General features: G+C 49.2%; 2 protein-coding genes across 3 annotated transcripts in view; one reads left to right on the top strand and one right to left on the bottom strand.

The window, feature by feature from the left end:
- Positions 1-633: 633 nt before the first annotated feature.
- LOC130882512 (60S ribosomal protein L7a-like) lies at positions 634-1,440 on the top strand. Its single transcript, XM_057782699.1, has one exon. The coding sequence runs from the start codon at positions 640-642 to the stop codon at positions 1,438-1,440; it is 801 nt and encodes a 266-aa protein (XP_057638682.1). The 5' UTR covers positions 634-639.
- An 11,246-nt stretch (positions 1,441-12,686) lies between these two features.
- The window catches only part of Kcnh2 (potassium voltage-gated channel subfamily H member 2), a 31,852-nt gene continuing 28,544 nt past the window's right edge, over positions 12,687-15,994 (bottom strand). For both annotated transcript variants that reach the window (XM_057776609.1, XM_057776616.1), the window contains 5 exons: positions 15,759-15,858; positions 14,967-15,245; positions 14,707-14,896; positions 14,307-14,484; positions 12,687-13,210 (listed from right to left, as the gene is read on the bottom strand). In XM_057776609.1, the coding sequence (XP_057632592.1) occupies positions 13,061-13,210; positions 14,307-14,484; positions 14,707-14,896; positions 14,967-15,245; positions 15,759-15,858 (897 nt within the window). In that variant the 3' untranslated portion in view covers positions 12,687-13,060. The remainder of the gene's footprint in view (positions 13,211-14,306; positions 14,485-14,706; positions 14,897-14,966; positions 15,246-15,758; positions 15,859-15,994) is intronic.

The following is a 15,994-nucleotide window of genomic DNA, read 5'->3' on the forward strand; positions in this document are numbered from 1 at the left end:
GGCCCCCAGAGCAACTTAACAAAGCACTCCATGGCCACTGCCCACCAAAGAATTCAGTTCTGTTGAGCCAACCAGGCCCACCCGAGCAGCCTCGTTTGGGAGGATGCTGTCCCTGCTCAGTGAGCACCACAGCTTCTCTGCCTGCTGTCACCTGGTAGAGCAGGGAGGGGAGGAAGCACAAGTGTCACATATGGCAGCCGCTCCAGGAACTCACTCCAGACTGTCTCCCCAGAGAGAACCTTCCCTGCCAGTTAGCATGGAGCCTTTTGCAGCCAGGCCTCATGCCGCTGCTTATTTTAAAGGACTAGTAAGACAGCCGTGCAGCGCTCCTCTTTCTTGGCAATGGCTCCTGCAGGCTTCCACCTCACTTGCAAGGTGGGATCAGAAAATAAAAAAGCTGATTATTCAAACAGATGTCTCAGAATATATTCTCTTAATGCTTTTCTTTTAAGATATGAGCTAACAGCAGCAAAATCTTGCTCTTTATACCTGGACCTTCAGGGTATGAAGTATCAAAACTGTTACTTTATTTTTAGTGTTACTTCAGAAAGACAAGACAAAAGAGTTTTTATTCCTTAATAGTTTGTATATATGTAACTTTAAGAAAAGTAGGCCGGCTCTCTCCTCCAGCCCGGCAAGATGCCCAAGGGAAAGAAGGCCAAGGGGAAGAAGGTGGCCCCAGCCCCCGCTGTCGTGAAGAAGCAGGAGGCCAAGAAGGTGGTGAATCCTTCGTTTGAGAAGAGGCCTAAGAACTTCGGCATTGGGCAGGACATCCAGCCCAAGAGAGATCTCAGGCGCTTCGTCAAATGGCCCTGCTACATCAGGCTGCAGCGGCAGAGGGCCATCCTCTATAAGCGCCTCAAAGTTCCTCCTGCCATTAACCAGTTCACCCAGGCCCTGGACCGGCAAACAGCTACCCAGTTGCTTAAACTTGCCCACAAGTACAGGCCAGAGACCAAGCAGGAGAAGAAGCAGAGGCTGCTGGCCCATGCTGAGAAGAAAGCTGCCGGCAAAGGGGATGTCCCAACTAAGAGACCACCTGTCCTTCGAGCAGGCATCAATACAGTCACCACTTTGGTAGAGAACAAGAAAGCTCAGCTGGTGGTGATTGCCCACGACGTAGACCCCATTGAGCTGGTGGTCTTCCTGCCTGCCCTGTGTCAGAAGATGGGGGTCCCCTACTGCATCATCAAGGGAAAGGCCAGGCTGGGGCGGCTGGTCCATAGAAAGACGTGCACCACTGTTGCCTTCACACAGGTTAACTTGGAAGACAAGGGTGCTCTGGCCAAGCTGGTGGAAGCTATTAGGACCAATTACAATGACAGATATGATGAGATCCACCGCCACTGGGGAGGCAACATCTTGGGTCCTAAACCTGTGGCTCGAATTGCCAAGCTGGAAAAGACAAAGGCCAAAGAACTCACCACTAAACTGGGTTAAATGTACTGCTGAGTTTTCTGTACTTAAATATAATTACAAAACTTCAAAAAGAAAAGAAAAGTAGGCCAGCTGGTAGGCAGCACACGCCTTTAATCCCAGCCCTCAGGAGGCAGAGGCAGGTGGATCTCTGAGATCAAAGTCAGCCTGGTCTACAGAGCAAGTTCCAAGATAGGCTCCAATGCTACACAGAAAAATCCTGTCTTGAAAATCCAGAAAATTAACTAGAGAGGCTGGAGAGAGGGCTCAACAATTCAGAGTACAAAGCACTTGCTGGACTGAACTTATAGAGGTCCTGCGTTCCTTCCCCAGCATTCACATCAGGCAACTAGAGAAAGGCTCTGTTGGGTTATTGTCCAGCCACGCTTGACTGGGCTGAGGGCTGAAGCTTTACAGAACCAGCTACGGGGTTGGTCAGTATTTGGCATTGTACAGTCACCTCTCTGGGGTCCCCCTCAGTAGGTCTATTTCAAAGTTTCGGGTGGTTAGGAACAGTTTCTCATCCAAAGCCAGTTTGTCAGCTTCTTTTTTGGCTATAGCAGCAACTGCCCACAAACAAGCCAGCCAACCAGCAGAAACAGGATCAAGTCCTTTGAACGGAGAGGTTGCTGGCCTCTCCCAGGGTCCTGGTCCTGGCTGAGGACCCCCTTAGCAATCACTTATGTAGGACAGGGCTCCCTTTGCCCTCCTCCTTTCCAGGTGTCTCTGGCTTTCCCTTCTAGAATCTCTTTTAATTTTTGTTTTGTTTTCCTTATTGTAAACCTTTTAAGCAATTTCCAATAATTAGGACATATTTATGTTCTCAAATCCTTTTTAACTTTTGAAGGCTTTTTTCTAAAACCTGGGGCTGACTACACAACAAAAGCAGTATTTCCTAGGACCTATCTTTAATCCTAAAAGGGCCTGGCAAAAATTTCCCAGAGCTTCCCTGCCTTGGCCAGTTTTGGAGTCCCAGTCAGTCTGGACAGAACCATTCTATGTAGGCTACACTGTCTGGAAGTGAACCCCACCACCAGCCAGGGGCAGATTTTCTAATCTTCTCAGAGAATGGTGGGTTCCAAGTTTTCCAGTTATACAGACCATTGGTTGAAAAGGTAACATAAACGATGAAAGAGGAACAAAACTTCCTCTTCTCAGTCTAAGGGCACTGGGGGAGCCACTTTCCCCTTCCCTGGGGCAACCAGTTGCTTAGTGCAGGTGGAGAAGGAAGAAAAGGAAGGGTGAGGCTCAGGAGTCTTTCCTCTTCCTGTGCACAATCCGCTTAAAAGGCAGGAGGTGCCCCAGATGAAAGCCTGACCACTTCAGACCTCTACACAGGGAAGGGGACCAGGACTGCAGGAACCGAGTGTCAAAACAAGCATCTAGCAGCTGGCACTGGACATGCACGTGTCCGTGGAGCTGAGAGAACTGGTGAAGCTGGGTTTCTCTGTGTAACATGGTTGAGGCAAAAGTATTTGAGTCTCTAGGAAGGGAGCATGGGGCTTAAGTTAGGCTGGGTCCCACATCAAAGACAGCTATAGAAAACTGGCTGAGACAGCCAGAGTCTCACAGACACATAGCGCCAGACAGCCTGAACTGCTACTGGGCCACTCTGCTCCAAAAGAGGGCCAATCGATTTCACATTCGTTCCAGAGTTTTCCATGTGAGAAAGAGACATAATATCTTTCCTGGTCCACAAAATTGCCTTTCGGCAGGGGATGGCCACCACTACAGCCACCGTCACTACCAGAAGTGGAAGCACGGCACAGGCAGGTGCCCAGCATGACTGTGAACCCACAGGAAGTTGTCCTGAGGGCAGCAGCCTCCTGGGTCCCAGAACAGCTCACACCCCCTTCCATTTTAGACCTGTTTCTCCAACCAACAGTGTGGGAAGCAGAGGTCCTTGTGCTCACAGATGAGCACTAGGAGAGCCAGGAATGTTAAACACACAGGCTTGTTCCTTCAAAGGGAGGGAGGCATAACCTGTTTTCTGCCCAAAAGGCTAGGAGGGGAAGTGGTTAATAGCCTGGTGACCTTTGTACTATCTATGTGGCAGAGACCACGTCCACCCCCAGACCCATATCATGAGCTTGTCAGTCTATAAAACCTATCATTATGGAAGCTATCACATATACTTTTAAAAAGTTTCAATGTAACCATGTCTTCAGCTTTATTGTACACATGGGACTGAGTCATTTATAACCAGAAAAAAATTTCACCAATTGTGCTGTGCTTAAATATGCCTAAAATAAACTACTCAAGGTCATACACCCAATACCAGCTGGCTTGTGTTAGACCAAACTACACTCTTGCCTCCTGTGAATTGTGATTCTGCTGGCCATGGTGGTCTCAGAGACTCCTGCACAACAGAACTGACAGAAACACACAGAGAGACACATAATAAAGACAACCAGAGTGGCCATCACATATCCATAAACATGAACAGTTGCTGGGGGCAGGGGGTCTGATGACATCTCACATGGATGGACTCTGGACACAGATCCATGACCAGCCTCTCTTTGTGTTCTAAACAGAAAATGCCTTAACCAGACTTACCTCCAGAAGTGATAGACCAAGAAACTTTTGATTTTGTTTCGTTTTGGAATGGAGCCATCAGATTCCCTAAAGACATTAGACAATGATTGAACGAAGGGAGTCTCAGGGCCCTGGAACATATTGCACACCCCCTAGGAGTCCCTTGACCATGTATTCTGCCCTACCCCAAGGGACTCCAAGACCCCTAGTGTCTCAAGGTCTCATCTCTGATGGATTTCGCTGGGGCCTCCAGAAATATTGTGAGGTATCCTCTAGAGAAGACTATCAGACAAGGGTTCAAGCCAAAGAAAGTTTTTATTAGCTGGCCAGTGACAGCACAGGGTGTTCAGTAGCTGAGTACCACTGTGAACTTTTCTCAGGTGAGCTTTTACACACAAAAACAACATCCTGGGTTGTCACACCTCAGTTAGCAAGAACAGTTAACCAGATAGAACTACAGAAGCCAAAAAACAAGGTTACTACATTCAGCGATTTTCTCAGAATTACGGATTTTGATGGGTTAGGTCTTTGTTATTGTTTTGCAGTTGTTTCTCTCTATATACTGAGTTTCAAGGCCTTGACATTAGTTGTGCTAAGGTCTGGAGGCCTATTAAAGTCTGGAGACTTGTAACAATACTTTGGTTTGTCTTTGGGTCCTTCTAAGGAGGAGGTAGATGTTGCTTTTGCCTCCATAGGGAAGGGATTCTCACAACAACAACCACAATTAAGTTCTGGTTCACATTGAACCAAGAGAAAATAAGCTTTAAGGACAGAACAAGATAGTTCAACTGCTCTACCAAGTAAACATCTTTTAATTCATTGCAAAATCCTTAACCATTAATGCTTTGAAGATGAATTTTCTGATAGTCATATAAGAGCTGAGCACTGCTCTGATGCCCAGGGCAAGAAGAGAGGCCCAGAGGATCTAGCCTTAACCTGCCCCCCTTTATTGAAGACAGAGAAGAAAATGTTATGAAGGTTCATCTCAAAACTGAATAATATGATTTAAAAGGTCTGAAAAGCCAGAGAGTGGTGTTGTCCCTCATAAGCAGGTGATGACATCTGAGTCAAGCTGACATGTGGGCAAGGAGATGGCCCCGTGTCTCATCAAAATTTGAGCATAATACAGGACATCTATTCATGCAACATGGATAGGCAAGTGATCAGCCCCTGAAGTTAGATCCATCACACAAAAGATAATGAGCTTATTTAAAGCCATTGAAGGTGTTCAGCTGTCTGTCAAGATGTTCATCTGAGAATTCCAGTCCCAGAGGGCACCAAACAAGGTCTTGAACTGTAACAGAGTAATGACCAATTTCTATGCCCTGACCTGTTTCAATAGCTTGGGAGCTGACTAAATCAGGGATCCCAGTGGCCATTTCTGGGATGCCAAATCCCATACCCAATCATCATCAGAAGAGACATACATAAAGGAAACTTCAGAACCTTGTCCTCAGCCTTGCATTCCAAGCCTGGACCCAGAAGGAGACCCAACCACCAGCTCTGGGAGTTCTGTCTGACCCCAGAGACAAGTGCATAGGGCCCTTTGGATGCCATTTTTTTTTCCTGCTTCATTGATACCAAATTCCAGATTGTTCGTTTAGTAAGTTCCCTTCTGCCTGCTCTATGGGACCCAGTGTGCTTGGTACTGGAGCACAGAGACGTGGATTAATACATTATGTTAAGTATGGCAATCCAGAGCAGTGACAGGTTCGCATCAGCACAGAGGTGGTCCTGAGACCTGGGGATCAGTAAGAAATTATCACAAGGTACGCTAAGCAAAGTAACCCAAGACAAGTTCCTAGGAATTCCAGAATGTATTGAGCTCTTCCAGTCCGCATGCATGTCATGAGGACAGCAGTGTGCCTAAGGGTTAAGTCACAGGCTTGTGACTAAGGCCATAAGGCAGTCCATTCTCAGGTGCTGTGGATACTCTGGAAGCTTCCTTGGTCCCAGGCATTGGTTCACAGCGGCTAGAAAAAAAGCAGCCACAGAGGGAGCACTCACCACAGAAGGAGCACTCATGAATGTCACTTGCTGACATTTGATCACGAAATAGGAGAGCTGCCCCTGCTTGTCAGAGGGCCAGGGGGGCAGGTAAAAACAGGTGCAGGTGTGAGCTGCACCTCAGGAGACTCAGACACATCACCAGGGTCTTACTCAGCTTCTGAGTTTAAACGCAGAGCTAGAAGTGGGGCCAGCATTGGCCCTGCCTCTTCACTTCCCAAAGCCAGTGCTTCAGCTCCAAGCTCCAGGATTGCTCTAGGCCTTGGCAGTCATGTTGCTCCTTTTCTTTGATCATCACAGTGTCCTGCAGGTCCCACCCTCTTGGGAGAACTCTGAACTCTGGAAGATCATCCCCTAGCCATGCCAGAGAGGAAGGGTTACAACTCTCAGGGTTCCTCAGCTCCCCGGAACTGAATGGAAGGCCAGGGTCCAGATCCAACCCAGGGGAGAGTTGTTTGAGTGTCAAGCCATGCAGGCATAAGAAGGGGTTGTGAGGAGGACACAGGAGTCAGGCACACCTGCCTGCTACTAACCGTGTGACCACCAACCAGTTGGTCACCAAGCCATCTAACCGAGGATGCTCACTTCCCAGGAGAGTCCAGAAGCTGCTTCTGACAGAAGCAAAGCACCTGCACCAGGCACGGTGGCACAAGCATTCAGTCCCAACATCAGGAGGCAGAGAGAGGCAGACAATCTAATCTGTAAGCGGAGGTGGAGCTTTTCTTTTATCCCGGCTACCCAGTCCCAAATAATCACACAACAGCTTATATTAATTACAAACTGTTTGGCCTACAGTTCAGGCTTACCATTAATTAATTCTTACAACTTAAATTAAACCACACTTCGCCAGGTGACTTCGTGACTACATGTTCTCTAGCTAGCATCTTGCTTCCCTGGGTGGCTGCTCCCTTGACCCTGCCCTTCTTCTTCTCTGTGTTTTCAGTTTGGCTTCCATGCCTCGCCTTACACCTCCTTGCTATATGCGAAATCATCTTTATTATTAACCAATGAGAGGAATATATATTCACAGCATACAGGAGAATTATCCCAAGCACTAATCTACATAGTTCCAGTGGGGGTGGGGGCGGCAGGGAGAAAAGCACCTGGGCGGGTAAACTGCTGCAGCCACTATGGGAACTAGTGTGGAGGTTTCTCAAAAAGCTAAAACTACAGCATGACCTGATTATACTCCTCCTAGGTACAGACCCAAAGGACGCCAGGTCGTACCACAGAGACACTTGCTCATTCATGTTCATTGCTGCCGTGCTCATGATAGCTAAGAAGTGGATTCACTCTAGATGCTCATCGGCTGACGGATAATGAAAATATGACATATGCACAAGGAAATTGTTCAGCTCTAAGGAAAATGAAAGTTTTAATTTCTAGAAGATGAATGGAACTGGTGGGTTTGCTTGTGAGGGTTTCTGTCCTGCCCAGTTCCCACAGCCAGCAAGTCCCAAAGAAAATCACACAGAGAGGTCTACATAAGTTATGAATTGATTGACCCATTAGCTCAGGCTTCGTATTAGTTCTTATAACTTATATTAACCCATTATTCTTATCTATGTTAGCCACATGGCTCGGTACCTTTTTCAGTGCAACAGGTTACATCTTGATTCTTCCATGGTCTGGGCCGTACTACAGTGGAATGGGCTTCCTCCTTCCCAGAATACTCCTGTTCTCATTGCCCTGCCTCTACTTCCTGTCTGGTTGTCCCACCTATACTTCCTGCCTGGCTACTAGCCAATCAGCATTTATTTAAAACGTAATTGACAGAATATAGACTATTCTCCTGTACCAGAAAATATTATACTGAATGAGGGAACCCAGACCCAAAAAGACAAACTCCACGAGTACTTTCTGTTTTAATTTGTATGTTTAACTTGGGGTGCTTGTAGAGGTCAAGAAGCTGGCAATGGGCTTCTGGAAGGGGTGGGGGAAGACCATAAGGCAGGTGAGATGTAGAACCCATGCACTATGAAGAGGTAGAGAGACGAGGGAAGCAAGGCCATGGCAGGAGGCACTGACTGAGATATGGTGCATGAAAAAGCAACACGGAAGTTGGCAGGATAGACCCATGGGTAAGCGTGCTTTCAGCTCCCCTAGAAGCCCACAGTTTGGTTCCCAGCACCCATGTCGGGCAGGTCACAACCACCTGTTAACTACAGTTCTATGGGATCCACTGGCGTATGCTCAAATAGACACATAAAACATAAACCTATATTTTGAGGGTTTTTTATTTTATTTTTAGAAAACCATATTGAATTGTAGCCAGGCATGCTCACCTGAATTTAGCCTCTGGGATCTCTCTGGTAGGAGAGAACTAACTCCCACAAATTACTCTCTGATCTCTATACATACACCACGATGAATGTACACACACACACACACACATTTAATGCAAAAATACACATACTTTTTAAAAAAGATCAGAGGGAGGTATCCTACATGGGAGACAAAGCTCTTCCCAGAAGTCATACTTTATTTTTCTTTAACACTTCTTTTATCTGTCTGTTCAAGTGCCTGCACGTATGTCTGTATACCGTATGCATGCCTGGTGCCCACAGAAGTCAGAAGAGGTCATCCCATACCCTGGAACTCGAGTTACAGATGGTTGTGAGCAGCCTGATGTGGGTGCTGGAAATTGAACTCCCATCCTCTAGAGTCCATGCTCTTAACCACTAAGCCATTTCTCCATGGAAACCCTGGAAGTCATGAGTTTTTAAATAAAGTCCATAAGAATGGGATACATTATTATGAGTTTTTGGCCAGTGAGGACCCAAAAGATTCCAAAATTATACAGGCTATTGCCATTTCTCTTGGCCAACCCCCAAAACTAGATGATGGGGTGCCAAAGACACCACACAACTTAGACAGAGAGACCAAGTTAAAACTGATCTGGATACTTTTGTCATGCTGAAAAATGCTGTGCAGGCTATGTGGGGAGAAGACATCAAGTCTTCCCTAACTGTGAACCCTACTAGATACAATAGCAACATATCAGGTAAGCCTGCTACTGAAAATACTCGGCAGGAATGTGACGGGAGTTAACTAACTACTTTTTTTTCAAGACGGGGTTTTTCTGGGTAACCCTGGTTGTCCTGGAACTTACTTTGTAGACCAGGCTGCTTTTGAACCAGAAGATCCGCCTGCCTCTGGCTCCCAAGTGCTCGGATTAAAGGTGTGTGCTACCACTGCCTGGCTCAACTGCTTTTTTTGTTTGGTTTTTTTGTTTGTTTGTTTTGTTTTTTGTTTTTTGGACTTTAAACCTACTTCCCAGGAAGAATTCAGGCCAAAAAACCATGGCTGGGTAGGTTCTAGGCCTCCAGTAGTGTTGATCTCTTAAATAAGCTCAAAGTGTTTTCTAAGTATTTATGTTTACACCATAGATTAGTGCTACTCTCAGCCTTGACCAGTTTGTTTACAGTAGATAAGGATTAATGGAGAGACTCATAAGTGGTTAAAGTGTTGAGGATCCAGTCCCAAATGTAGCAGCTATGTTATCCCAAGGCTCAGAACACTGCAGAAAGGAAGTAGAAAAGAATGTAAGAGCCAGAGAGTAGAGAGGAGTGCTGGGAAGTGCACAGCTGTTGCCCATGGACTTCTGGTAGCAATGGCTTCTGCATTAGATCTGTTCAAGACTGACTATCAACACACCATCACAGATGGAGGAGGGGCTTCTAAGACCCACCCCTCCCTGAGGAACAGTAGGCAATTAGTATTCATCCAGGAAGGGGTAATCATATTTTTCAGAGATGTAGCCACCAGTAAGTTATGCTTGCTCAAGTAAATAATACAGATACCCATGTAAGCAACCCTAATTAAATGTAGTGAGACACACATCTCCAAAACAAAAACATGTAAGGAGAAGGGGCACTTGGTGGGTGTGAGAAGGGGATAAGAGAGGATAATGGAAGAGACTATGCCCAAAGTATTATATATGTGTGTGTATATATTTGTATAGTATGCATATTTTATATATGTGTATACTATAAAATTGTGAGAGAATTTTAATAGATAGATAGATGATAGATAAGCAGATATAAACAAAGGTGTAATGTGGCAGATAGAGAGGGACTAACTAATAAATGGAGCCACTGTTACTGTTGCCCTCCACCCAGTCTTCAACCTCTGGAAGGCACCTGGCCCCAGCTGGCCCGTGAGTCTTCCATCAGACAAAACATTTGGCCCCTGGGATATCCGTGTGGATCAACACGCAAGTGTTACGGTTCCCTCTCGCAGTTCCCTCCTAAGCACAGACACTGGTGTACACACACAACCATGTCACTTCACACAAGCACTCCAGTTCAAGCCAGGTCCTACAGCACACACAGTGTCCTCACCTGGTGGCAGACAGGTGACTCTTGTGCTCAGATGCTGCCCCCAAAGAAAGAACCAGCACCAACCTGTCACAAAGCCTTGAGGCAGGCCAGAAGGTTTTCCTACCACTTCTCCAGGGGCCATCAGTCCCCAGTGTGACTGACAGGAGGCCCAGCTGCAAAGGGCATAGGCTTCGTGTGAATCTGTAATTCCCATCCTCGCTGTGCTTACCTGCATATTCCATAAATACAGCAGCATCCCACTGACACCCACTTCAGGTTTCCCACAGTAAGACCCCCTTCCTGAACTCACATACCGACCCTCCGGGAAGGCCTATATGGAATCCTTATCTACAGTCAGAAGTGTGTCCACCCCAATAAGTGTCTGGACATGCATAGGTGTGCCAACATGATGCCCATAGTTTCGCTTTGACCTAGCCCACCTGTCACCCCTCTCAATCTTGAAACCCTAAGTCTCCCTTTTCCCCTATCTGGGTGCAGAGAGAGTCTCCAGGCTGCTCTGCGACTAATACCCACCATGCCTGGGCAGGGAGAAAAGCCAAGCTTGTCTTCAGAATTAGCATATCTGCCTCAAAGGGTCAGAGGTGAGGGATCTTAAGAACCCATCTGGGCTCTGGAAGCCTTTGGCAGTACTCTCACCGATGAGCCAGGCTGACCAGCAAGAGCCCACCACTGCCACCACTTTGGGCACGTGGCAGGCAACATCTCTGGAGGATATATTTAAAATCCAGCAACACACGTGCACAACAAGCACACATGAGCATAGGGGAAACTTCATTGTCCTCAAATCTGCTTTAACCTACTCCCAATAGAATGAGCCACCTTGCAACCTCCACCTTCTTTGGAAACTCCTCCGTGACCAACAGTCACAAGGGACAAAGATAATCAGGGTACGATCCACCCAGAATCAGATATAGATATGTGCTGGTCACAGTGGGCAAGTCAGTATATCCAAACCAAAGCTAGACCCATATGAGGCCTAATTATACAGTGTTAATATAAAGTCAACTGAGGGGGTTGGGGGGAGATTGGACTCAGACCAAAGAGAACCCTAGGCTGTGGAGCCCACGAGACCACACAGTAAATATGCAGCAGACAGACCAATAGACTAAGCCACGGGAAATATATACATGCACGTCCACACGGAATAACCCACTTTGCAGAGCTGTGGGAACACTTGTCTTTTGGAAAAGTCACTGTCATATCTGTGGGAACCTTGTGAGGCTATAGTTCTTCCCTTCAAAATGGGATTCATTCCCAAAACACCTCAGCAGTGTAACTTCTCCTGCATGGCAACGGAATGACCTTTCCATTCCCCACACCATGAGGCCTTAGAGTGGTAACATTCACTCTTTGTTCTAACAGTCAAATTTACAGAGTCAATCCCACAAAATTACCTGCTAACAGACCACACAGAAATTTCTAAATAAGACAGGCAGGAAGGTAGTGTGCCCCACCCTTGCTAACAAATCTGGGTGTCCCCAAAGCTGGTTATCACAAAAGAGACTGGGTGAGGGGAATTGGTGAGTTCAGGATTCAGGGATGTTTAGTAACTTCATCTAATGGTTTGGAATGCCAGGTATTTCCCCTTGGATGTTGGCTCTTTCCTGGGTGTTGTCACCTGTTCCCTGTTCCGGAGTGCTGCTTTGTCAGGTCCTACCTGCCCTTTTTGTGATTTTGATATGCATATTATCATTGTCTTTGCCCATGGAATTTTCCAACTATGTCTGTAAAAACAAAAAACCTTATGGAAATCACCCCTTATGCTTTTTTTTCTTCTTTTCCTCGCCGCTTCTTGCAAGCGAATAATAACATAGCAGTGGCGCACACGAGTTGATTTATTCTGTTTGCCCTCAGATCCAATTAGCCAGCTTTCGCCTGCAATAGCGAATCTCTCTGGATCCTGAGAGGTTTAATGGGCTTAACCCCAAAATAAACCTCGATACCAGGTGAGAATGAGCGTGAAGCTGGGCTTGTGAACTGTTTGAGAGAGACAAGTGTAAGGCTTTATCAGTGTGAGGCTGACTCGGGAAGCCAGTGTGCCACAAAGCAAACCAACATGGTTGTGAATGGTTGGACTCAGGGTAGAAGTGTCCTATTAACCACAGAGTAGTCCACATGGCTTTGTGGTCCCAACCCAGGGCTATATTGTCTGACCGCAGGGAGTACTCCCCAGCTTTCATGTACATGTATGCACTTGTGCATGTGCACACACACATGAGGGGATGTTTGATCAGCCCTGCGGGCCATGGATGTAGACAGACCAGGATCCCTGCACAGAATCTCCTGTACTCCAGGGAGCTCAAGTCCATGCAGATCATAAACATGAGCTACATACAGCAGGTGATGGCTGAAACAAACCAGAACACTGGAGTCTCCTCAGGATAATTATTTATTATTCATAGTCATCAGCATCTTCATATTAATTATTCATATGATCCTTAATTATTATCCTTAACAATAAGAGCAGTAAATAGCAGAAAAGTCCTTGAGGTGCCTAAGGCCCAGGGCCGGGTGCCTCCGGGCAGTTAGACCAGCTAATGCCCCCAGGGCAGTGGGGGGACCACAGACCCCCAGTCCACTGCCCAGCTCTTCCCCTGGCCCTCCCAGTAGGGCCCAGGGTATTGCAGGAGGAGACGCTGGTCCCAAGGGCAGGGGAGAAGCTGCTCCTGTACTGTTCTCCCCTCCAAGCCAGGGTCTCCAAGAGGTCAGGCAATGCCCTGAACCCTGGGTGAGCCATGTGTCCGCAATGGGCAGCATCACTAACTGCCTGGGTCTGAGCCATGTCTGTGCAGGGGCTGGGAAGTGAGGGCCCCCAGCTGGCCGGGCAGGGAGAGGCGTCGAGTGGGGCCATCTTGGGGGAGCTCTGGGGCTCCTGCAGGAAGCTCCTCAAACGCCATGAACTGGGAAACCTACAAAGTACATTGCAGGAGAAACTGAGGGAGGAGAAAAGGACTGGAGAAATCAAAGACAGGAAGGCTGAAGTCAGAGGAAGGTTAGGTATGCAGAGCAGGGACCTGAGGGGACAAGAAGGCTACAGCTGAAAGTAAAGGAGTCAAATGAAAGAGCTGAGAACCACTGGAGAGCCGCCACTGACAAAGGACCTTGCTCTGGACCCAGGGAAGAGTCCGAGGCCTCCCCTCCCCTTCCCTAGGGAATGTGACAGGGCCGCTGAAGACAAATTCCAAATGGAAGAAGTTCCTCCTTTGGAATAGGAGCTGGGACAAAGAGAGGCAAGGTGCCTTCTTGCATTTTTCAAAGAACCCTGGAGCCCTAGAAACAGCAGTGGGCCAGCGGCCAGGCGTCTGAGGCCAGGGAGACTGCTAGGGCAGGCAGGGGGGCTTTGTGGGTGCTGACGTGTCTACTGGTGAGATCCCTGCGGGGGAGGCTGTGAAGGGAGACTGGCACATTTGCTGACGTGGGCCCTGGTGTCTGCAAACAAGAGCAAACAGCATATGGGAGGGGGACAGTGCCAGGAGATGGGGAGCAGAGCCCAGGACACCTCTGGGAGCCACAGGAGCCCCCCTCAAGCAGCCTCCAGAGCTGGAACTGGCATAAGAGACCCAGCTTCCACTGTCCCTTGGGAGGCTACTCAAAAGAAAGGGAATATAGAACAAGAAGGTCGGATCTCAGAGTCTTGACTTTTGCACCCTGGAAATGCTAGCAGCCTTCAAGGTAGTGCTGCAAAACTGCTAGAGTAGAGCCCAGACAGAGGCAAGGCTGGGGGGCCCAGCATGTAGCCTTCGCAAGGACCAGGGTGCTACCCTGAGGCACACTAGCAGCAGCATCCAGACCCAGGTCCCAGGCCTTGTTTACATCTGGCCCTTAGGCGACTCTGCTGGCAGGTCCCTTGGGCTCCAGTCCACTCAAGCATTGCTTCTGAGCACAGGGATAGGAGGAAAGCAGGGAACAGGTAGAAGGGGGTAGGGAGGTAACAAAGTGGTTGTTGGGGTGGTGCTTGGGCAGAAAGGGTGGGGCTGGAGGCTGGGAGTGGGCCCCAGAGTGTACCTGAGAAAGCGAGTCCAGAGTGAGAGTGGGGATGGGACCGACAGGCAACAAAGGGGATGTGGATGTGGGGCCAGGCCCAGGGGTGGTCACAGCACTGTAGGCAGGAGGGACCAGTGTCATTTGCCTCTGTAGCAGCTGGAGGACAGTGGCCATGTCTGCACTTAACCGGGTTTCCAGCCTGCGGCAAGAAGGAAGAAGAGCACTCAGGCAAGTGAAGACTGCTGGTCAGCTCTGGCTCCCTCTTCAACCAGCTGAGGAAGGAGAGGCTCCAGCTGCCCAGCACAAACAGGTCTAGACAGAGCATCCCCAAAACACTACCAGAAACCCAGAGAAGACCCGAGTTCTCCCACAGTGCAGCCTACCCTGCCTGCGCCCACTTCCCTGGGCGTCCCCCTTTTACCTGTTCAGCTGCCTCTGGAGTGCATCCAGCCGACTCTCCACGTCGCCGCCCCGGGAACGCCGACCAGGGCTAGACAATGGGATGTTGAGGAGGCTAGGGGCTGGGGCAGGGCATCGAGGCAGCTCCTGGTACTGGCGCCCCCGACTGTCGCCCCAAAAGCTGAAAATATTGGACACCCCAGAAAAGGCACCTGGAGCCGGAAAGGAGGTGTGAGATCCAGGAAGCCCCCACACCCACCCCTCCCCCAGCCCAGGCCCTACCTGACAGGGGGTTACAGGTGTCACTGCTTTTCTCCCCGTCCTCTGTCAAAGGCTCTCCACCTGGGGGCTCTCCGGGGGGCCTGGGACTGGAGAAGGGCACCAGGCGGAGGGGGCTGGAGCTGCGACCTGGGTCCTCATCCTCACTGCTCTCTGGGCTGGAGGGGCCGCTAGATGGGCTCTCCCCCCATGGCCCTCCCGGCTGCCCCTGGCAACTTGGCCCTGCCCCGACTCGGGTAGGGCCTTGCCCCAAGGCTGACACCTCCCCTGGCTGCTCTGTATCTGTGGGAAACAGAGAACAAACCTCAGCGAGAGGGGAAAACGGGGAGGGGATGAGGGAAGCCGAGCTAGCCTGGAAAGGAGCAGGGCGATCTCCAGTTGTTTTACCTGCCCCGCTCTCACCTGCCTGAGAACGCCCCTGCCATGCCCTGGCTCATCAGCACCAGCAGGACACTGCTGCTTCCGGATTTCTGGGTCTCTGTAGCCAGCCTGCCCCTCACGTTCCTTTGTTCGTGCGCCCCCTCCCATTTCCTCCCTCCTCAAGGCCTGCTAGGCAACACTCAGACCTAACGAAGACCAAAAGCCCAGCCTTTGCCCTAGAAGGTAGGAGAGGTCTTTCCAAAGAAGATGATGGTTCAAACATGGCATGAAAAGATGGCAGCATTTGGACAATGGAAGGGAGGGACAGAGGGGGAGTGTGCTGCAGGACTGCACTCAGTCTGCTGGACAGGGGGTGGAGCCTGCACAGCCTGACCCTGCCCTCACTCCCCTCTGCCCTCCCCTTGGCCACCTCACCCTTGTCTGTGCGCCTGCGAAATGACAGCTTGCGCTTGCGTTGCCTGTTAAAGCCGCTCTCTAGTTCCGCACTGCCGGGGGAGCCTGGAATCATGTTGGTCTGCAACCAAGAGCAGAGTCAGGGCCCTTTGCTGCTCCCTTCCTGGCTGACCGAGGGCCAGTTACACCCCTTCGTTAACATGGAGAAGTAGGGCTGGGTCTTTGGGGTTGAAGGGAAGAATCTTTCCCCCTCTGTC

This window comes from Chionomys nivalis, chromosome 1 (genome assembly GCF_950005125.1).
Source record: "Chionomys nivalis chromosome 1, mChiNiv1.1, whole genome shotgun sequence".
Lineage (NCBI taxonomy): Eukaryota > Metazoa > Chordata > Mammalia > Rodentia > Cricetidae > Chionomys > Chionomys nivalis.

Bases quoted from the DNA above. Each gene is read 5' to 3' on its own strand.
- LOC130882512 (XM_057782699.1), top strand. From the start codon at position 640: ATGCCCAAGGGAAAGAAGGCCAAGGGGAAGAAGGTGGCCCCAGCCCCC.